Source organism: Gymnoscopelus microlampas (assembly GCF_963454915.1).
Source record: "Gymnoscopelus microlampas genome assembly, chromosome: 8".
Lineage (NCBI taxonomy): Eukaryota > Metazoa > Chordata > Actinopteri > Myctophiformes > Myctophidae > Gymnoscopelus > Gymnoscopelus microlampas.
In genome coordinates, this window is record NC_139945.1 from 41681004 (window position 1) to 41704876 (window position 23873).

Sequence of the window (23873 nt, forward strand, 5' to 3'; positions counted from 1 at the left end):
GTTTACAGACTAGTGAGAAGCCCCAGGGAATTTCAAAGGGAAAACAGGAAAAACAGGAGTGCGTCTGCTCTCCTGTCCTACTGTTCAAAATAAATAAACAAACAAACAAAAAAAAACTGTTCCTTTTTGTTTTTACTAAATTGAGGTTGTCATTTCTATGATTTGCATCGACTGCAATAAGAACAGCCATATAACTGGCAAAAGTTCACGTTCACAAGTACTCAGCGAAACTCGTTGCTTATTCTGGAGTTGCAAATACTGGTGCTGTTGATTAGGATAAATGTTCATTGTTGTGATTTCCTACAGCTCCTGCAGAAGCACTGGTCTGTGATCAATGTGGAGCCACGTTCTCATCAGAGGATGCTCTGGAAGCCCACAGGCGAACACACACAGGTACAGTACAAACACGCACACGCACGCACGCACACACACACACACACACACACACACACACACACACACACACACACACACACACACACACACACACACACACACACACACACACACACACACACACACACACACACACACACACGCACACACGCTACGTTAATGTGTGTCTTGGACAGCATAAAGTTTGAACTATTGATTAAATTGTGACTTTGAAACTTTTGCTCATGGGTCCAAACTTGCTTGTCATGCTGGCTGGGTTAAACTGTTCCTGTCATTATGCTCTATAATTTATCCACTCTGGGGCAGTGGGGGGGGGGGGGGGTGGGGGGGGGTGACCTCTCACATATCACCTACTAATATCTTTTGGCATCCATAGAGTGTATACTACTTTACAACAGCCACAGGGTTTTTTTTTTTTACTGTTAGTTCATTATTATGTTATGTGATTGATATATACCATGGTCTCTTCCTAAAGAATTCGTAAAGAATGATTTACCATACCGTACTTAACTGTACATACACCCACACATTACCTTCTGTGACTACACAGGCATGCATGTTTTGTTTAGGAATGCCTTGCCAGAACACAAAGGAAGAAAAAGTCAGAATTGTCTGAAACATTACTATTGAGTCTTACAACCAATGACTTCATTAATGGCTATTTCATTATTATCAATTTTACCAAACCACTCTAACCCAGTTAGAGTGGTTTGGTGGTTTGGTATCATTACTGATGGTCAACAGCATGTATGCCTCACAGTGTCTGAATCCACACCTTTTCTGCTACTGTCAGAGAAAGGTGATAACCCTCTCCGGAGCATTGGCATGTAACTGTAACTCCAGGTGGCACACACAGTATGAATAGTTAATGCTTGTGGACATGGAGGGGTGTTAACGATGCCCAGAAGTCTCTACCCTCATCTCTTCAGGTTGTAAACATCCAGAGCTCAGTTTCACCTTGGCAGCGTATCCAGTGCAGGGTACAGAAGGGCATTACTCTCTCATTTTGTCATGATCTCAGTTTGGTCTAGTGTGACCCGTGACCCGTTTTACTGCCTCTTTACTGTGCCTCACACCCTGCACTGAAATGAAGCATAGGTTATGTTTTTAGTTGTGTGAGGGTTAGCCTGTTCACGCCTCCCTGGGTAAATGTATATTTCGCAAACCTCAACTGTACTTTCACCAGATCACATAGCCATGAGATTCAGATCTGAGTGTTGTGATAGTGATACCATGGCTTTGTATTGCCATTAGGTATAACCAGTGAGCCAAATGAGTTTCCTCTTGGCAGATTAACACTGTCTTGTCAGACCTCGGCAGCTGCAACACTGAGGCCCACCCCCACTGCTTTAAGGAGACCTTCTCTTAAGCAATTTGGCAGCGTTGGCTGTGTGAGGCTATGGTTTACGGTTTAAAGTCTCTTTTGCTATTTTGATATGTCAGAGGTGAATGGCCATGGGTTGCTGTAGTTTGAGATCAAAGTGAGGAGGGGGTGTTCGCGGGCAGGCTGGAACGTGGGAAGGGAAAGGGGGTGGCTTCCCAAGGGCATGTGGCTGGCGGGTGGCACTGGATGCCAAGACTCAGAGGAAAAACAACATCATGTGCTGCTGTTTACTCCTCTCTTACAGCACTGTCATAGTCTCCTCTGACCTACTTGTCAGTGCCCAAAATAAAAGAATGGATCTGTCTCTGAACCGCGCGAACAACAAAGGGGTTTGTTTGATTACAACTACTGTAGCTATGCCTCTGGGGTATTCAGCTTTTTTGACTATAATTTTATTTAAAGAGTTTTGTAACACCCAGTGACTGTAGATAATCTATCCGACACGTTGGAAGTGACTGGATACGCTGCAGAGCATAATACTCGCTAACTATTCTGCCACATTACCTTCTGGGCAAAGGCCGGATGAGTGCTGCCACTGTGTGTTTCAAAGCAGCTGCACTTTTTTCCCATGCATTTTAAACTCTGTCCATCAATAGAATATGATGACTGTCTGTGCCAGCTCTAATTAAGCAGTTCTATAACCCATTCGGCCACGGGATGGGCTTTGCCATGTTGCCATTGTTAAAATAAACCCTTTAGCTCACCTAATTGCATGTCCGTCATTATACTGGCCCCTACTGTTAAACATTCACACAGATTTTAATACCCAGCTAACATTCACACAGATTCTAAACTGAATGGATCTCATTTTCTAGTTGCCTGTTGTACCGGGTCATAGTGGCATGTCTGCTGCTCCCTGTTGTTCAGCATATAAAAGGAACACTGTGTAATTACAGTGTACTATAGCAGGGCTCTTCAATGTTTTTTCAGGCCAAGGACCCCTTAGCTGAGAGAGAGATGAAGCAGGGACCCCGACTACATTTTATGTGAAAGTGTGTTGCAGATTAAACTTTTTCATAGATTTCAGATAGACCTTTTGACGGCACTATCATCAGTGCATGTTGGATTCATGTGTATTTTCATTTAACCTATAAGCTCATTTAACCTATAAGCTTCATTTAACCTACAAGCTCACAACGCGAGGTGTTGTGAGCTTGTAGATCTGTTATTTTTGGCCAAAGTTCTCCTCAGACTAGCGATGCTAGGGTTCAAGTGGTTAATGTACCAAAAAAAGAATCATATGACACAAAGATTTGGGGGCCCTCCTGTAGTAAAATCTGAGCGGGACCCCCTGTTGAAGACCCCTGTACTGTAGTCTACATGGGGAAAGTACTGTATGCTTAAAATGCAAGAAATCAGCGCAGTGGATATGGGGAGCAGCGTGTGACCTCAATGAACTGGTCCATGGAATGGTGGTTAAACACGAGCAACGTATCTCTTGTTGCATTAATTATTGAGCTGGTTGTACCTCACTCGGGTAGATTAGCAGTCTACTGATGTGTGCCTGAGGTCATATCAGGTACTGTAGTCTCTGTGTGTGTGTGTGTGTGTGTGTGTGTGTGTGTGTGTGTGTGTGTGTGTGTGTGTGTGTGTGTGTGTGTGTGTGTGTGTGCGTGTGTGCGTATGGTTCCAGCATCCCCATAGCCACAGTCAATGCATCTGCGGGGAGTTGTCTGAGTGAACACGCAAGCATGAATGTACCGGGTCATTTGAGGTCTAGCACACAATGTAGCCTACATGACTGTGTATGGTTAACTGGGTCATGAGTGTCCGAGACAGTTAGAACACTATATGCACTGAGCTGTGACATAACGGGAACATTATTTAATGCAGCTTGTGTGATCGGTGTCATAGTAAATTCAGTGCACACAGCCTAAACCGTGAGGGCAAGTGTGGATTTATGAAATATGCATTATATTCCTCAGGCATTGTCGTGGTGAGAGTGTTTTTTTTTTAACCCATTAAGACCTGAGGTTGATTCTGCAAATGCCTTCTAAATCAGCAGTTCGCCCTTTCAAGATTTAGCAAAAATGGTAAAAGATTACCATTCACACAGATATTGAATCGCGGCGCGGCACGAAGTGACGCTCTGTGAACTTGTAGATCTTCTATTTTTGAATTGCCAGCGCAAAAATCTAAAATGACACTGATGCTTTCCCGATTTTACATCATTTCTACTTCATCGAACTGTGATGTTGCGTAGCGGATTTTTTATTTTTTTTTAATTTTAGCAATTTTTGAGAATTTTTGAAAACAACTGGAATGACATGCCAAAAATAGGGAAGCCAGGATGAAAGTGGTTAAGCTTTGTGTTGCAAATGTGGCTTGCAATTTACATGCACACCTGCTTAGTTGATTAGGATAACATACAGTACACAATAGACATGAATGAAAAATGAGCTGTTTCAGATATTTATTTATTTATATTAAATACATTGAATTGTTTAGCGGGTGTAAAGAAGCATAGTGTTGAACAAATCAATGTCATTCATGTAGGTGCTTACTGGACACTAATTCTAAAGTAAATCTACCAAATAAGGCCAACACGCAGAAAACTTGCTGGAGATTTTCATTCATCATTGAATGCAATCTCTTGTTCAATTTGCAGTGGGTTTACTCCCAGATTCTCAGGGTGGGAAAACTTTTGTCAGCCATTTGAAAAGAAACAGGCTGCGCTTATTTGTGAATGAAGGGATTAGCTTGAACACTTCACCCCAAGGAGGACCATGATCCTATCTGGTTGCCTAGACACATGGTTTTGTCTCTGAGGCAGCGTGAGAGCTTGGCCGGGTCCCACCTCAGTTGGACTGAATGAGTGGCAGATGTACCAAGGCGAACTGTGTTTAATCACATGACCATGCAAGTCTTCTCACATCCTATTTTGTAAATAAGCTGAAATGGCGTAAATATGTGAAACCAATCTTGATTTAATAGCATCACAGTTTGCAACACCTCACAAAAACGATATAATGAGAAACACAGCAAAAGCTACAGTATAATCTTTCTTGCATTGAGAGGAGTAGTTTAAGCTGAATTGCTTTTTTTCCCACTGGAAAGTGTGAAAGGCTCACTCTCACAGGATGAGACAATGCTCAGTTCGCTCTCCGTCCTTTGAGGGCCACCATTGATTACATGGTATTTACCCCATTGAGGACCAAGGGTCAAGGGTCATCCTGTGCCTTAAGACCAAGTCCCACACCTATTGTCTAGTTAAGGGTGAGAAAGCAGGGGGCAAAGACAAGCCAACTTTAGGACCTACTTTGTCACAGAGAAAGCTTCTCAGCACTGAGAGCTAAAGCCTATTGGAAAACACTACGGGCAATGCTTTTTGTTTGGAAATGTTAACTGGGAGCACTGAAGCACGTAGTGATCAGACAAAATGTCATCACGCACACAAACACTTAAGGTTCATTTTTACTCCATCGGAAAAACCAAAAAATCTACAAGCTAACGACACGTTGTAACTTCATGCGCTGTTAACGTGTAGATCTATTCTTTTTGGTGACCAACACTGTTGTTCAATGAAGTAGAAGTTAGGCTTTATTAACCCATTCAATCCGGGAATGCATCTGTGTCATTAGATTTGAGCCATTATTTTATACTTTGGTTATTAAGAAATAGCAGATATACAAGCTTGTAGATCTGCTATTTATGAAGAATCGAACATCTGTGCAAATCTTTGAATGCATATATCTTTTTAAACAACATTTTTTAACTCAAATATTTGCTTCTGGGGGTCCCTGGAACAAAGTATTTTGATGGGGGTCGGAGGCCAAAAACATAATGTTGGGGGTCCTTGACAAGAAAAGGTTTGAGCACCACTGATATAGCAACAATAGTTTTTCAGAAAACTGTTAGGATTTAGAAGACATTTGTAGAATCGGCCTGGTTAATTTCAGAAGCTTTTTTTTTACACATTAGGATCTTGTTTGCTATTTTTTATTTTTAGCATTTTGTGTAGTTGAGTTTATAGTAAACCTTAGATACTCCTGGGATGTTGTCAACAGGCACCGTCTTTTGATGGAACATTTGTCATGTTCCCTTACCAACATTTCTATCTATCTATGGTTTCTATAGATAGATAGTGGTTGAGCAAGACACTGAACTGCTCCCTACGAGCAGGTTGGTGCCTTGCATGCTTTCCTCCGCAGTGAATACAATGGACATTGTGAAGTGCTATATAAGTGCTATTTACCATTTATACTTCATCGTACGACTGTGTCACTCATTTCCGCTTATTTTCGGCAAGCAATGTGGCCTTGCAACAAAGTATACATTAAGCTTAAGATTAACAAAATAAAAAGAAAAGAAAAAACAGATCTAATTCACACACTGTATACATTAAGCATGAGACAAAAACAAAAAAGGAATAGAGATAATAATTGTATCGATGTATCTATATTATCTATCTATATTCTTATGAGAACATCCACACAAAACAAATCAGTCACAAGGTGATAAAGCAATGCTATTTTTATGCGGTCAATTGTGTGGTGTCAACTATATGAATAGTTATAATTCCGTGTTCATCACACCCCAGTGTGTAAAGAATTTGGATAATAAGTCCAAAAATTAAGCTCTTTGGCTATCTGACACATGTTTTCCTCATCTCTAAGGGAAGAGAGAACTTTCTATGCTCTGAAGGAACAGAAGGACGCATAGCTTACGCGCGCACACATGCACGCACACATGCACGCACACATGCACGCACACACGCACGCACGTACGCACGCACGCACGCACAAACACACACACACACACACACACACACACACACACACACACACACACACACACACACACACACACACACACACACACACACACACACACACACACACAGAGAGAGAGAACAACAACAACAAAAAGGATATAGGGATATAAAACAATGAGCAAAGATGTATGTGTGCGTGCATGCGTGTGACAGAGAGAGAGACAGAGTCTGAGTTCTAATGTGAATGGGGGTTGGTTTCATTTACATGTATATTAAAACAAATTAACTGGGAAATAGATTGAGCCTAATGCTATGATTGCTGTAATTTTGGAGTCCTTTTGAAATAATATGTGTCAGAGACACGGGACGCATAGCTAACAACATCACTAGTGCCCAGTATTCCCCCAAAATATCCACAACAAATTATCTCAGACTGGGAAAAAAGTGGCCAGTCTTCATAAGTGCCCACTCTTCTGCATACCATTTAGATAGCTGTGGACTCTGCTCAGTCTCAGCCAGTCTGGATACTTTAAAAATAGAAATCACTCCCCCTGCTGGATGCATAAAATATTGCAATGTACTTAGATAACATTAAACGGATCACCAGGTCGTCTGGAGAATGCATTTTGTTAACCTTAAATGTTTGGTATTTTTAAAATAGATCATCATTCCGACTGACTGATGTTAACTGATGCTTGCTGCACAGTGAATTGGCTTTAGTAATGCATGACTCACATATGGAGAGAAAACATGTCTAATGAGACAGTGAAATGTTTTCTTGTCTAATCAGTGATACAGAGACTGGCAAAGGGACATTTTAACTGAGATTTTTTTTAAACCTTTTTTTTGGGTGCTGAAATTTTTGTCAAGCGAAAGGGTCGTGTGACAAAGTATAAACTATCCATAAGAATAGAGGCTTGGGGAGCAAGGGTCTTTTGTCAAGGTCTAAAATATTGAGATCCGTGGGTGAGAAAAGGCCCCTGGTCATTAGGCAGCAGCAGCATAAAGACTGAGAGTGTAGGAGTTGCATGAAGGGCCTATGACTAATGGGTTTGGTCAATGATGCCTTGAACCATATTGTGTATCTATTGTGTTAATGGCCACAGGGTAACGCTTCTGACAGGTGCAAGTCATTCCATCAGACTGTGCACTATAGTGTTGTAAAGAATGAGGAATGTCTTTCATCCCATTTCATGTCGGTTAATGATTGAAAATGATCTGTGCTGTGAGCATTATTTAAAAGATATATACTTAATTTGAAACCTTTTGTAGGCTAGGAAGGCAAATGATGAAACTGGAAAAATTAAAGAAATAATTTCAGATGCCGCCTCACAAACAAAAGGCACATATTTTAGTGTATTATGTGTAAACGCTAAAAACTGTGTTTCGTTTGAGGGAATTGTACATTGCATGCATTTCTTTGAACATTTGATTTCTTCATTATTATTATTATTATTATGATGATTATTATTATTATTATTATTATTATTATTATTATTATTTCATTTGACTTTGAACGCTGTCGCCTGTTAACTTGATTGAACCTGAAGCAAGTGTCTGACACCCTTCCTTCTTAGTATGAGTGTGCTGTATCCCTTTCCCTGCACTAATTCCAATTTAATTGCCAGTTGCCTCAAGGCACTTCAATAACAGTAACAAATGATTTGATTTAGTGGACCTCATCAGACTGCATTTTAAATGCGACACAGCAACCCCACTTGAATTCCAATGAAGTGCTGGCACAGCCCTCTGTTTACTAATGATCCTCCGCTGGAGATGTCTGATTGAATCTGAGTCAGGAGCAATGGGACCTGCTAGCATTGTAAATGATCCACAACCTGAGCAGAGAGAGAAATAAGGACCTCATAATCTCACATTAAAGCTTAACTCTTCAGGACATGCACATTATTAGCAACGCAATTGATTAAGCCATCTCTCAGTGTAAACATCTCGTATGAATTTGCACGATGGTGCGGCCGAGGGTGCTAGGATGGCGTTACGAGACGCCATGCACACCCTGTAGATCAAATGGTGACTGTATGACAGGCAATGGATGGTCTTCATATTGACGTTCTCAGTTAAACTACCCTGCCTGCGTCTCCCCATCTGTATTCCTCTCCACACTCTGTGCAACAGGAAAGCAGCCCCAAAGTGATGCCAGGTCACACACAGGATTAAACTGGATTGTGTTTTTTCCCGCAGTCCTGCCTTTAATGGCTTGATATCACTACTTAACATTCTGCACAGAGCACATAGTGTAGGCATCATTTAGGGTGGAGCGGCTATCAGCCGCTCTCTGAGCACAGAGACAGAGGACTTCACAGGCGAGAGCTGACTCCTGATGGGGAATGAGGAGAATAATTACACATCTAACACACCAGGAAGAAGCCATTGATTGTCTGATTGGCACGCTCCACATTGTGTTTGAAATTCCTAAAGAAAACAATGACTTTCCGTGTTTAAAATAGAGTGTGTAAAGACTGTAGTTGAAAGCGCCCGTGGACTTTTAGGAGAGTTAGTTGAGGTAGAAGCACTTGCTCTTTGAAAGAAGCCTGTTTTTTTTTTTCCTCAGAGACTCAGAGAGAAAGTTGAAGTGACCCAGTTTCACCACTTAAGGCCCTGTCTGCGCACAGTACTGAAATAACTGTGTGTCTCTGTCTTGTGCACTCTCCAGGGACTGACATGGCTGTGTTCTGTCTGCTGTGTGCAAAGCGCTTCCAGACCCAGAAGGCCCTACAGCAGCACATGGAGGTCCATGCAGGCATGCACAGTTACATCTGCAGCCACTGCGAGCGGCCCTTCCCCAGCCACACAACACTCAAAAGACACTTACGCTCTCACACAGGTAAGACATGGATCGTTGACCCTGACGAAGGCAGCTTTCTGCCGAAAAGCCTGATCCTACTTTTGCATTCACCGTCATAATCGGTGCTAATGCCTGCTGGATCCTCAAGTATAGTCACACGTGACCACTGAATCAGTAGCATCAGAATAGGGCATTATGTTGTTAATTTTCATTACTTTCTCTGTCTGAATGATTCTAGCCAATTTGCATCCACTTTCCTGTTTCCCTTGCCATCTCTGTGAGATGACTCACCTCTCTGATGACAGCACTGTACTGTTATGGCCGGGGCGTATTTTGGGCAATTTCATCCTGTTTATATTTGGGGTTCTTAGACAGCCTTTGGGCTTCTGCAATTCACGGCTGTCAGTTTTGGTGCAGTTCACCCAAAATGATAGAGCAAACCCAAATAAATATTGAAGGGAAAGCAAATGGAAATGACTTGTCTGCGTGTACCACCAAGGGTGAGTCTCAGTGCCGCAGGAGACGGGGAGATATTTACTGAAAAGATGTCCCCCTTTCTTCTTTTACCTTAAATAACTCTCCCGACTGTCAAGACAGCTTGATGTCTAGACAGGAGAAATACATAATTGATGTGAAGAGACAGAAGTGAAGGGAGTTTCGGCCACGGCTGCATATCTTGTTTGTCTGCTTCGAAGTAACATTTTGTAAATGTCATCTGCTCCGCAGTGGCGTGGGGTATTGGGGAGAATCGGCCCGTAATGAGCAGAGCGGCGTATCCTCTGACTTGGTTGTTGCTGTGGACACTGAGATAATGAGGCACATAGGTCATTGGAGATGAGTCCAACCCTCAGCCTAGGAGAGAAATAGATTAACTACAGTGTGGAAAGCACAGCCACACATGTCTGGGGGACTTTTATTAGCTATTAGCAGACAGCTGGGAGGAGTGTCCTCGCATCGTAATGTTAGCGACGTCTGGAAGCACGATGTCCACACCCCACCCCTGCGACCATTTGACCGGCGCGGATGGTTATGTAGCATACACGTCATTCTAATGACAACGTTGCTGTTTTATTACTGGACATTATAATGGTCTGGTTGCGCTGGGTCTCGGCTTTTGGTGTTTTTCAGGTGACCACCCGTTTGAGTGTGAGTTCTGCGGGAGCTGCTTCAGAGATGACGGCACGTTGAGGGGACACAAGCGCATCCACACAGGAGAGAAGCCTTACGAGTGTAACGGCTGCGGCAAGAGGTTCAGCCTCAAGCACCAGCTGGAGACACACTACCGCGTACACACAGGTCAGAGGGAAAAACCTCCCCAAAAGCCTCCTTTATATTTCGTTGTTCGACTGTGTCGCTTGCCAAAACTAACCGATTTTCAATAGAAACAAAACGTAACGCTTGCCGAAACATATCAAATATTTTTTCAATTGAAATGTGACCAAAACTAATATATTTAGTGGCACACCCGGCTTAAAACAAACACACCCTTCTCTCACAGACACACATGCATGCAAGTGAACTGAATTAGAAGTTATTACAGCTTGAGAACATCAAATTTAATCCGCTAAATCAATCAAAGACTTATTCACCCAAAGAGCAATATTCATACAAAGTTAATGTTAATATGTCTCATTGGCTCTTCCCTTCCTGCTTTGTAAATGTTTCAGGTGAGAAGCCATTTGAGTGCAAGCTGTGTCACCAGCGTTCACGAGACTACTCGGCTATGATTAAGCACCTGCGCACTCACAACGGCGCATCTCCGTACCAGTGCACCATATGCCAGGACTTCTGCCCCAGCCTGGCTGCCATGCAAAAGCACATGAAGGGCCACAAACCAGAGGATGTGCCCCCAGACTGGAGGATAGAAAAGACTTACCTTTATGTCTGCTATGTCTGAGCGGGACTTAGACCGTAATACACACACACACACACACACACACACACACACACACACACACACACACACACACACACACACACACACACACACACACACACACACACACACACACACACACACACACACACACACACACACACACACACACACACACACATTTGCATGTGCGCGTGTCAACGGGATGTTTATTGTGTGTGTGTGTGTGTGTGTGTGTGTGTGTGTGTGTGTGTGTGTGTGTGTGTGTGTGTGTGTGTGTGTGTGTGTGTGTGTGTGTGTGTGTGTGTGTGTGTGTGTGTGTGTGGGTGGGTGGGTGGGTGGGGGGGGGGGTTGTGTATGTGTAGGCATATATATTTACATATACAGTACAGTATATACACACACAAGCACATACAAGTTACAACTAGAAAGGGGTACAACTAGAAAGGGGTGCTCATTAGAGCGTGAATCTCCGCCAGGAGGTATGCCCTACCTTTCTCCATCTTTCTGTCTGTCCGCGGAATGTGATAATATTTTGGGGTTGTGCGTGTAGGAAAAGGCACAGGCAATGGGGGAAGGGATATAACAAAGGACTGTTACATCATTATGGTGCATTCAGAGTGACACAGGCTGTATGGAGAAAGATATTTGGACAGAGAACACATCGAAAAGTAGTGTGGCATATTGTCATCACTAAGACAAACATTACAATGCTGTAGCCTAATACTTTGCAATACAGTATGTGTGTGCGGGACGCTCCCATCTCCTCAATGTTCTGTGTAATCTGCAAAGTGTGATTGTTAATTAATTTGGTCAATTGTGTTTGTATCAAAGTCAAGTCCAATTTGAAATGTAAGTGTCAGGTTCTCGCTGCTTTTTTTTGAGGATTGAGGTTCTTGGCCTACTGGCAACGTGCACAAGAAATATGACGCTGATAGGCCAAGTAGTATGTTAGGACAGACAGACACAGACAGACCCACACACAGACAGGGTTTAAAACATGATCTCCTGGCGGAGATAATAAATATATGTGTGCATGCACATGTTACACAGTCACACATACACACATACAGTACAGTGCATGAAAATGCATACACACACGCACGCACGCACGCACGCACGCACGCACGCACGCACGCACGCACGCACGCACGCACGCACGCACGCACGCACGCACGCACGCACGCACGCACGCACGCACGCACGCACGCACGCACGCACACACACACACACACACACACACACACACACACACACACACACACACACTTTTTAGCTGTATCTCTAATGAATATGATCAGACTCAATGCCACAGTGGTCATAGTTTTTGACCTACATGTAGCAGCAGCTTCATAAGAGAGTGCTACAGTATTAAACCTGGTCCTCTGTGATCGTTAACACATCCACTGCCAGGCCCGTAGTCCTACGGGCCGTTAAATCCAACCGTTAAGTGCCGTTCCCGTAGCCCGTAGTCCCGTAGTTTTCCCATGTTAAATCGTGCAGGTGCAGATTCCGGATTTTTTTTTGCACTTCCGGTCTCGAAGTGGGCGGACCGGAAACGAAATAATACTGTTTCCGGTTTTTCTCCCGCCTCCGTTTCCTGTCTAGCGGTCAACTTTGGACGCCATTATCTCTGGCTTGTTGTTTTTCTCACCGCATCCACCATTTTAGCGTTTTCCTCTCGTTCTCCAGAATGCAGTGTCGGATCGCCGCACGGTTTTCAGCGTTTTGTTCGGTCGGGTCCCGTGTTTGTGTCGAACCAAATGAACGCGGATTTTAAACGGATTTAGCGGGGCCTATGACGGAATCAAAAAAACAAAAAAGGTAAGAAATTGCTTGGCACTACGATGGACGTTCTGAGATTAGCCGATGGCAGTCAATGTGTTAAGGGTAGAGGCTGATGATCGTTAAGGGTAGAGGCTAAAAAACTATTCCACCAAGACTTGATTAAAATAAGTGACATTTCCTTCCTTAATCTCCTGTGCATTTTTCTGCTGTTGAGTTTGAAGTTGTTTATTTTCTGCATGTTTTACTTGAATGACAGCCATGTTTTGACCTCATATGCTTGATCTCATTAACTGCCTTTTCTTTCTTGCAGTGGGTGTATTTTCTTTCTGGGTGTTGTTTTCTTTCTTTTTTTTCAGGTAGTGGGCTCACACACGATTGCATTCTATTGCAATATAACAGGTTTTGCTATTTATATCTTGAGTTTTGTTACCAAATAATTATGTGCTGATTTTCATCACCCAGGCTGTGTTTCTTGGGCTGTTTGCTTGTAGAGCAAGCTCTACCGTACCTCTCACGTTTTTCTTGTTCAAGCCTACTGCATATGTTTAATTTTCAACACATACCCAGCAAAGTTTATTTGTAATGGTTGATATAAGGAGTAAAAATTCTAAAAGCCTCAATCTGGCTAGATTTTTTTAAATCATTAAATATATAGATGTCTTATAAATCACAGAAGCAGAAGTTTCTATGAGATTGACTTGAGGAAAATGTGAAAACAAAATGTTTTAGTATTTTTTTTTTTTACTACAAAACATTAAAGAAAATACTGACATGGAATCACTATAAGCAGGTTATTGTCAGTCGTAGTGTAGCTGTAATGTACAAACTGTCATGGTATCTTATCCTTCATGTGAGCCTAACATAGGCCTTATAGTTTTAAATATGTTGTATTTTTGTATTACAGTAATTTGCTATGTGTTTACATTTGGTATGATTTGAGAAACATCTTAATGTGTTTTATAAGTCTCTTATTTGATTGAGATCCCTCCCTTGTGCCTCTTTTATAAATAGAGCATTGATGTGCTTGAGTACATGGGTTCGTGCTGTTGGTAGATGTTTCTGGGTGTTTGTTTATTGTTAATTAAAGATAGACTGCCATGTAGATTCATTGTCTGAACATTGCAACTTGGAGGCAACATACTGTGATAGTGAGTGATACTCTGATGCAAGTTCCAAGCAATTTTGTTGTAAAAGTACACGCTTCTCTAAAAATATTCCCTTCAAAGTGACATTGGACTGAGACATTGGGATGATTAGTAAAATCCTTAGTATTAATTTAACTCTGAATAGTGTATAAGAAGAGCGGTTCCATTTGTGCACTCTTTGGAGTTAAATTAACGATTTTACTTTGTACCATGTGTATGACAAACCTTGGCATCTATGGGCATTTCTAATGCCTTCTGAAATAGCCAACAACGCTCGGTGCCATCAAAACACATTTCAATGTATCTATTCTACATGAACATGCACTATAAATGGAATTCCTCGGTGGACCAAAAGAAACAGAGCACTTTTGTTGAAAAAAATAATTTCTTTGATCTTTCTATGTTGTGATAATGCAGATATGTCCTTTTATTTGATGTGTTCTTGAAGGATGTGATTAGCGTTGTTTAGATTATGTCTGTCTACCTCAGGACCAGATCAAGGCTCGAGCTGGTATCCAATCAGGGTTGTTCTTCTTGCCATGTGTGCAGTAAAATCCCTCTTCATTACAGCTTTGTAACAGTGTGTGAAAGTGTTTTCTCAGTGTGAATTCAGGCACAACTCTGTATGCGTCAGTGTTCTGTGGCATGGTAAAAAAAAAAAAAAGAATAAAACAATTTACTATTTTATGCATTCAGTCTCCTTTTATCTTTGCTCGTTGCCTCAGTTTTAGGATAGTCATGCATGACGATGGAGTCTTCATCCTCATGGCTTGAGACCCAATTTATGTCCCTGGGCTCATACATTTTTATAGTATAATGTATAGTACCTCTGATGGTTGACAGCAGAGCTGTTAAATGAGACATGATACATGTGTTTTAGTTCAGGATCATGTGGGAGAAGAATAATTACTTTTCCAGCACTTTGTTTATTCCAGTGTTTCTCATCCTTTTTTTGGCCCCAGTGCCCCCTATCCAATATCCAGAAACCTACACCCAATGAAATGTAAGCTTTATTTTTTATTGTGTATAGTGTTGCTTATCAGTGACTTCCAAATATAAGATTTTACATTAAACTGGACTGTTAGAATGTGATTATTAACCTACTAGAGAAAAAAAGGCTGTTACAATTATAAGTAGAATATGGATGTCAGGCCCTGTCACATCAAGACCCCCTCACTGCACTGGGATGTCAAGCCCTTTCAAAGGGGTTTCAGGCCCTGTGACATCCCTGTCACACAGTGCTGTGAGAGGAGCCTGATATGACAGGGCCTGACATCCCTGTGACAGGGCCTGACATCATGTATCATGGTCAGTATCATGGGCAGTATCATGTCAGTACCATAGTCAGCACCATAGTCATCAACGTAGTCACTAGTCAGCACCATAGTCAGCATCATGGTCAGTACCAGTTATTAACGTAGTCAGCACCATAGTGTTACGGCCAGCCGTATTAGTTTATATTTATATTTAGATATACTTGGTATTCTGTATTATTTGTTGTATTCTATGTTTCTGAGGCAGAGAGGTGGAGTATTGGAGGTGTTGATTGCCAATGGATTGACAGCTGCCTGTGGCAATTTCATGTCAAGTCTGTTGATCACTGGAGGCTGCCAGCTGCCCATGGAGAATTGGTTTCCTCCATGGATTGGCCAGCTCTGATGAGCCCTGCATGGATTGGCTGGGAGAACACTCACCATTTGCTATAAAACTCACTCATAAACTGACTTTTAAGAAGGACTGACAGCTTCGGCAGTGGAGTGTCATTTTCCCCGTCCTTCCACCCAAACCAAATCTTTGTTTTATGGCTTTGTTCTTTTGATACTTAAGTTCTGTGGTTTTGAATTCAATGTCAAGATTTTGTAATTATTTCTACCTTTGTCTAATGGTAAATCGCTTCATCAATGGGGTGATGAAGTGACTGCCTCATCATTCCGATGATGAAGTGACTGCTTCATCAGTGGGGTGAGGGTGCCGATTTAGCAGTATTTCAGCATATTAATACAATTTTACAGTTTCAACTGAACACTTCCGGTCTTTATGAAAAGGACCTGACACTGAAATCTCATCACAGCGTGTGTTTGATCCCTCTGGTTTTGATTGCTAATACCTATCAAGACCCACTGTTGCCACCTCATTAACATATAATTGAAGAAATGTAGAAATAGGTGAGGAGGTGAGAAATAAATAGTTAAATAAAACATTTGCGAAATAAATCAACAGGGAAATACACATAAATACATTTATTGTGGGCTCACTGCAGAGCGAGCACACTAATGTTCTTCCCACTTTATATTTATTTATTCTGCCACTTTTTTCGGTATCTAACTACTTCCATATACTTTGTGCTAGCAATCTCGTTCAAACTTCAACATTTTCAGCTATACACAGATTGGTGTGCTTGTACTTTTATTTTTACAAATGTTTATACTTTTTAATTTATTTTTTACTTTCAATATTTTCTTTACATTCTTTATAATGAGAGTCTATGGGAAAATGAGCCCATTTTACTAGAGCACTAGAGCAAGGGGTCCATTTTACTAGAGCACTAGAGCAAGGGGTGCTCTAATAACCCCTTCATACTTTCACCTAAAAACTTAATTCTAATTTAAAATGTTCGGCTACCTTTGAATTTTCATTGGTGATTTAATATTTTTGAAAAGGTTTATACTTTTTGAAACTATTGCTTCAAAGTGTGTTAAAAGCACTTTATTAGCTATTAGGCCTTAGCAACCATGGTTTTACCAAACTTTTGGGACTTTTAAAGTTAATCCACTAAAATGCTGATTATAGCTATTTCAACTTTTTGTACATGTAAAATGAATCTATTCAATACAATTTATGTTTTTATTTAAACTTTTTGTTCCTTCAAATGTACATTCTGCTTAGATCCATTTTGTAGGCTACTGTACATCATCGGGTATTTTCAGCAAGTTCTGCAGGAACTGCCTTTTCTAGTTTATTTATTTGTATATTTCTGTGGATATTTATTTATTTTCAAATTAACCTTTTATCTTTAAATGTATTTATTATTTCATTTATTCCTTTATTTATTATTTTTAAATATGGCAGCTCTGGCCCTCCACAGCATCCGCATCCCCCCTATTACACACTGATAAACAAATGGATGATTCATTAGATTGATGCAGGACTGCAACATTGGACCACCTTGCTGTTATATGAGGAAAGAGTCATCTCTGGTATGAGTGAAAAGAAAGATATTTCCTGATATTTCCTCTACGTCTATTAAAAGAAACACAAGAAATACAAATAAAGGTTAATAGGCTGCAGTACTCAAAACGGACTCTAGGTGGTAGTGAATGTAAGAGTTTCAATACAATAAGATAATAAGTAATAATATTATTACTTATTTCAACTTTTAGGAGGGAAATCGGTAATCTGTAAAATTACATTTTAAAAGGAGCAGCAACGACTCCACTAGTGTAAATGAAAATGATACTGCTGAGCCCAGTAGATCAGGCCACAAACCATTCCAGTCTCATGTTCTTTGGGGATGTCATCTCATCTGTGATACTGAGTGGCATACAGCTGGAGCCATTCCAAGCATGGTGGTAACCTGTGATGACAGTACTCCCCCAGATGCACAGCTGTGCAGTTTTTTATTCCAGATGTGAATCAAAATGTGTCACGTTAGACGTTACATCTAGCCTGTCTCTGCTTTGTTCGTTGGCTTGCTCCTATGACAGCAGAATAACAGGGACTCCCTCCCTGGTGAGACACCGCAAAATCAAACACAATTCTCTTCATTTCAACTACTCATTACATTTGCCAGAGCCGGCCCTTCAATTAGGCACAGTAGACAATTGCCTAGGCCGCCATGAGGCTGGGGGGGGGCACCCACCAAGCCTAGAGTTTTTTTTCTTTTTTTAAGAATTGAAAAATATATATTTGTGTATTTTTTTTATAGAACACATCATCATCATCTGTTTTTTTTTTATCATATTACTCGCTCAATATTCGCTTATGGGAGAACGTCCCCTGGCGTGACAGAAGCATTATTATACACTCCAGGCAATTTAGAGTTGATTGGTAGTACTTAGTAGTATTTTTTTTTTTTTTTCACCATTGTGTCACTACCGAAACATTTTTGTGTCACTACCGAAACAAAAGTTAAATCCGAAAAAATCACTAAGTGTGGAGGCCAAAATCGTCCCCCCATAAACCTGTTAGGAGTACGTTTCAGGCAATTTAGAGTTGATTGAAACTTTAAATTGCCTGAAACGTACTCCTAACAGGTTTTTGGGGGAACAATTTTTTTTTTGGCCTCCACACTTAGTGATTTTTTTCGGATTTATCTTCGTTTCGGTAGTGACACAATGGTGTCACTACCCAAACGAGAAAAAGAAAATTACTAAGTCCAGAGCTCGATGAATGTTAGGGACCAAAAAAAAAGTCACTACCAATCAACTTTAAATTGCCTGAAACGTACTCCTAACAGGTTTTTGAGGGAACAATTTTTTTTTTTGGCCTCCACACTTAGTAATTTTTTTTTCGTTTCGGTAGTGACACCATTGCGTCACTACCGAAACGAAGTTAAATCCGAAAAAATCACTAATTGTGGAGGCCAAAAAATAAATTGTTCCCCCAAAAACCTGTTAGGAGTACGTTTCAGGCAATTTAAAGTTGATTGGTAGTGACTTTTTTTTTGGTCCCTAACATTCATCGAGCTCTGGACTTAGTCATTTTTTTTCCGTTTCGGTAGTGACACTACCGAAACGGAAAAAAAAAAGTTCCCCCAAAAACCTGTTAGGAGTACGTTTCAGGCAATTTAAAGTTGATTGGTAGTGACTTTTTTTTTGGTCCCTAACATTCATCGAGCTCTGGACATTTTTCGTCACCAGCATTTTTCGTCATTTTTCGTCACCAGCATTTTTTCGTCACCAGCATTTTTCGTCATTTTTCGTCACCAGCATTTTTTCGGCATTTTTCGTCACCAGCATTTTTTCGTCACCAGCATTTTTCGTCATTTTTCGTCACCAGCATTTTTTTGTCACCAGCATTTTTCGTCATTTTTCGTCACCAGCATTTTTTCGTCACCATCATTTTTCGTCATTTTTCGTCACCAGCATTTTTTCGTCACCAGCATTTTTTCGTCATTTTTCGTCACCAGCATTTTTTTGTCACCAGCATTTTTCGTCACCAGCATTTTTTCGTCACCAGCATTTTTCGTCATTTTTCGTCACCAGCATTTTTTCGTCACCAGCATTTTTCGTCATTTTTTGTCACCAGCATTTTTCGTCACCAGCATTTTTTCGTCACCAGCATTTTTCGTCATTTTTCGTCACCAGCATTTTTCGTCACCAGCATTTTTTCGTCACCAGCATTTTTTGTCATTTTTCGTCACCAGCATTTTTTCGTCATTTTTCGTCACCAGCATTTTTTCGTCACCAGCATTTTTTTCGTCACCAGCATTTTTTGTCATCTTTCGTCACCAGCATTTTTTCGTCATTTTTCGTCACCAGCATTTTTTCGTCACCAGCATTTTTCGCCATTTTTCGTCACCAGCATTTTTTTGTCACCAGCATTTTTCGTCATTTTTCGTCACCAGCATTTTTTGTAATTTTTCGTCACCAGCATTTTTTCGTCACCAGCATTTTCCGTCATTTTTCGTCACCAGCATTTTTTCGTCACCAGCATTTTTCGTCATTTTTCGTCACCAGCATTTTTCGTCACCAGCATTTTTCGTCACCAGCATTTTTTCGTCACCAGCATTTTTCGTCATTTTTCGTCACCAGCATTTTTTCGTCACCAGCATTTTTCGCCATTTTTCGTCACCAGCATTTTTTTGTCACCAGCATTTTTCGTCATTTTTCGTCACCAGCATTTTTTGTCATTTTTCGTCACCAGCATTTTTTCGTCACCAGCATTTTCCGTCATTTTTCGTCACCAGCATTTTTTCGTCACCAGCATTTTTCGTCATTTTTCGTCACCAGCATTTTTCGTCACCAGCATTTTTCGTCACCAGCATTTTTTCGTCACCAGCATTTTTCGTCATTTTTCGTCACCAGCATTTTTTCGTCACCAGCATTTTTTGTCATTTTTCGTCACCAGCATTTTTTTGTCACCAGCATTTTTCGTCATTTTTCGTCACCAGCATTTTTCGTCACCAGCATTTTTTCGTCACCAGCATTTTTCGTCATTTTTCGTCACCAGCATTTTTCGTCACCAGCATTTTTTGTCATTTTTCGTCACCAGCACTTTTTCGTCATTTTTCGTCACCAGCATTTTTTCGTCACCAGCATTTTTTCGTCACCAGCATTTTTCGTCATTTTTCGTCACCAGCATTTTTCGTCATTTTTACTCACCAGCATTTTTTCGTCACCAGCATTTTTTTCGTCACCAGCCTTTTTTGTCATTTTTCGTCACCAGCATTTTTTGTCATTTTTCGTCACCAGCATTTTTTCGTCACCAGCATTTTTCGTCATTTTTCGTCACCAGCATTTTTTCTTCACCAGCATTTTTTCGTCACCAGCATTTTTCGTCACCAGCATTTTTTCGTCACCAGCATTTTTCGTCATTTTTCGTCACCAGCATTTTTTCGTCACCAGCATTTTTTGTCATTTTTCGTCACCAGCATTTTTTCCTCACCAGCATTTTTCGTCATTTTTCGTCACCAGCATTTTTCGTCACCAGCATTTTTTCGTCACCAGCATTTTTCGTCATTTTTCGTCACCAGCATTTTTTCGTCACCAGCATTTTTTCGTCACCAGCATTTTTCGTCACCAGCATTTTTTCGTCACCAGCATTTTTCGTCATTTTTCGTCACCAGCATTTTTTCGTCACCAGCATTTTTTCGTCACCAGCATTTTTCGTCACCAGTATTTTTTCGTCACCAGCATTTTTCGTCATTTTTCGTCACCAGCATTTTTTCGTCACCAGCATTTTTTGTCATTTTTCGTCACCAGCATTTTTTCCTCACCCGCATTTTTCGTCATTTTTCGTCACCAGCATTTTTCGTCATTTTTCGTAACCAGCATTTTTTCGTCACCAGCATTTTTTGTCATTTTTCGTCACCAGCATTTTTCGTCATTTTTCGTCACCAGCATTTTTTGTCATTTTTCGTCACCAGCATTTTTTCCTCACCAGCATTTTTCGTCATTTTTCGTCACCAGCATTTTTCGTCATTTTTCGTAACCAGCATTTTTTCGTCACCAGCATTTTTTGTCATTTTTCGTCACCAGCATTTTTCGTCATTTTTCGTCACCAGCATTTTTTCTTCACCAGCATTTTTTCGTCACCAGCATTTTTCGTCACCAGCATTTTTTCATCACCAGCATTTTTCGTCATTTTTCGTCACCAGCATTTTTTCGTCACCAGCATTTTTTCGTCACCAGCATTTTTCGTCACCAGCATTTTTTCGTCACCAGCATTTTTCGTCATTCTTCGTCACCAGCATTTTTCGTCACCAGCATTTTTTCGTCACCAGCATTTTTCGTCATTTTTCGTCACCAGCATTTTTTCGTCACCAGCATTTTTTGTCATTTTTCGTCACCAGCATTTTTCGTCATTTTTCGTCACCAGCGTTTTTTCGTCACCAGCATTTTTCGTCATTTTTCGTCACCAGCATTTTTTCGTCACCAGCATTTTTGTCATTTTTCGTCACCAGCATTTTTTCGTCACCAGCATTTTTCGTCATTTTTCGTCACCAGCATTTTTCGTCACCAGCATTTTTTGTCATTTTTCGTCACCAGCATTTTTTCGTCACCAGCATTTTTTTCGTCACCAGCATTTTTTCGTCACCAGCATTTTTTGACATTTTTTGTCACAAGCATTTTTTCGTCACCAGCATTTTTCGTCATTTTTCGTCACCAGCATTTTTCTGGACTTAGTAATTTTTTTTCCGTTTCGGTAGTGACACTACCAAACGAAAAAAAAAAAGTTCCCCCAAAAACCTGTTAGGAGTACGTTTCAGGCAAGCATTTCACCAGCATTTTTCGTCATTTTTCGTCATCAGCATTTTTCGTCACCAGCATTTTTTCGTCACCAGCATTTTTTCGTCACCAGCATTTTTCGTCATTTTTCGTCACCAGCATTTTTCGTCATTTTTCGTCACCAGCATTTTTTCGTCACCAGCATTTTTCGTCATTTTTCGTCACCAGCATTTTTCGTCACCAGCATTTTTTCGTCACCAGCATTTTTTCGTCACCAACATTTTTTGTCATTTTTCGTCACCAGCACTTTTTTGTCATTTTTCGTCACCAGCAATTTTTCGTCACCAGCATTTTTTCATCACCAGCATTTTTCGTCATTTTTCGTCACCAGCATTTTTCGTCATTTTTCCTCACCAGCATTTTTTCGTCACCAGCATTTTTTTCGTCACCAGCCTTTTTCGTCATTTTTCGTCACCAGCATTTTTTGTCATTTTTCGTCACCAGCATTTTTTCGTCACCAGCATTTTTCGTCACCAGCATTTTTCGTCATTTTTCGTCACCAGCATTTTTCGTCATTTTTCCTCACCAGCATTTTTTCGTCACCAGCATTTTTTTCGTCACCAGCCTTTTTCGTCATTTTTCGTCACCAGCATTTTTTGTCATTTTTCGTCACCAGCATTTTTTCGTCACCAGCATTTTTCGTCACCAGCATTTTTTCTTCACCAGCATTTTTTCGTCACCAGCATTTTTCGTCACCAGCATCTTTTCATCACCAGCATTTTTCGTCATTTTTCGTCACCAGCATTTTTTCGTCACCAGCATTTTTTCGTCACCAGCATTTTTCGTCACCAGCATTTTTTCGTCACCAGCATTTTTCGTCATTTTTCGTCACCAGCATTTTTCGTCACCAGCATTTTTTCGTCACCAGCATTTTTCGTCATTTTTCGTCACCAGCATTTTTTCGTCACCAGCATTTTTTGTCATTTTTCGTCACCAGCATTTTTTCGTCACCAGCATTTTTCGTCATTTTTCGTCACCAGCATTTTTCGTCACCAGCATTTTTTGTCATTTTTCGTCACCAGCATTTTTTCGTCACCAGCATTTTTTTCGTCACCAGCATTTTTTCGTCACCAGCATTTTTTGTCATTTTTTGTCACAAGCATTTTTTCGTCACCAGCATTTTTCGTCATTTTTCGTCACCAGCATTTTTCTGGACTTAGTAATTTTTTTTCCGTTTCGGTAGTGACACTACCAAACGAAAAAAAAAAAAGTTCCCCCAAAAACCTGTTAGGAGTACGTTTCAGGCAAGCATTTCACCAGCATTTTTCGTCATTTTTCGTCATCAGCATTTTTCGTCACCAGCATTTTTTCGTCACCAGCATTTTTTCGTCACCAGCATTTTTCGTCATTTTTCGTCACCAGCATTTTTCGTCATTTTTCGTCACCAGCATTTTTTCGTCACCAGCATTTTTCGTCATTTTTCGTCACCAGCATTTTTCGTCACCAGCATTTTTTCGGCACCAGCATTTTTTCGTCACCAACATTTTTTGTCATTTTTCGTCACCAGCACTTTTTTGTCATTTTTCGTCACCAGCAATTTTTCGTCACCAGCATTTTTTCGTCACCAGCATTTTTCGTCATTTTTCGTCACCAGCATTTTTCGTCATTTTTCCTCACCAGCATTTTTTCGTCACCAGCATTTTTTTCGTCACCAGCCTTTTTCGTCATTTTTCGTCACCAGCATTTTGTGTCATTTTTCGTCACCAGCATTTTTTCGTCACCAGCATTTTTCGTCACCAGCATTTTTTCTTCACCAGCATTTTTTCGTCACCAGCATTTTTCGTCACCAGCATTTTTTCGTCACCAGCATTTTTT

The 23873-nt window shown here is 40.7% G+C and overlaps 1 protein-coding gene across 1 annotated transcript in view; it reads left to right on the forward strand.

The window, feature by feature from the left end:
* Positions 1-11197, forward strand: part of LOC311050296 (zinc finger and BTB domain-containing protein 16-A-like) — a gene marked incomplete at its 3' end in the record, with an annotated part of 18524 nt that extends 7327 nt beyond the window's left edge. Inside the window, exons 3-6 of the mRNA XM_084064304.1 lie at positions 307-393; positions 9169-9339; positions 10429-10596; positions 10968-11197. Of these exons, the coding sequence (XP_083920430.1) occupies positions 307-393; positions 9169-9339; positions 10429-10596; positions 10968-11197 (656 nt within the window). The remainder of the gene's footprint in view (positions 1-306; positions 394-9168; positions 9340-10428; positions 10597-10967) is intronic.
* Between the last annotated feature and the right edge of the window lie 12676 nt (positions 11198-23873).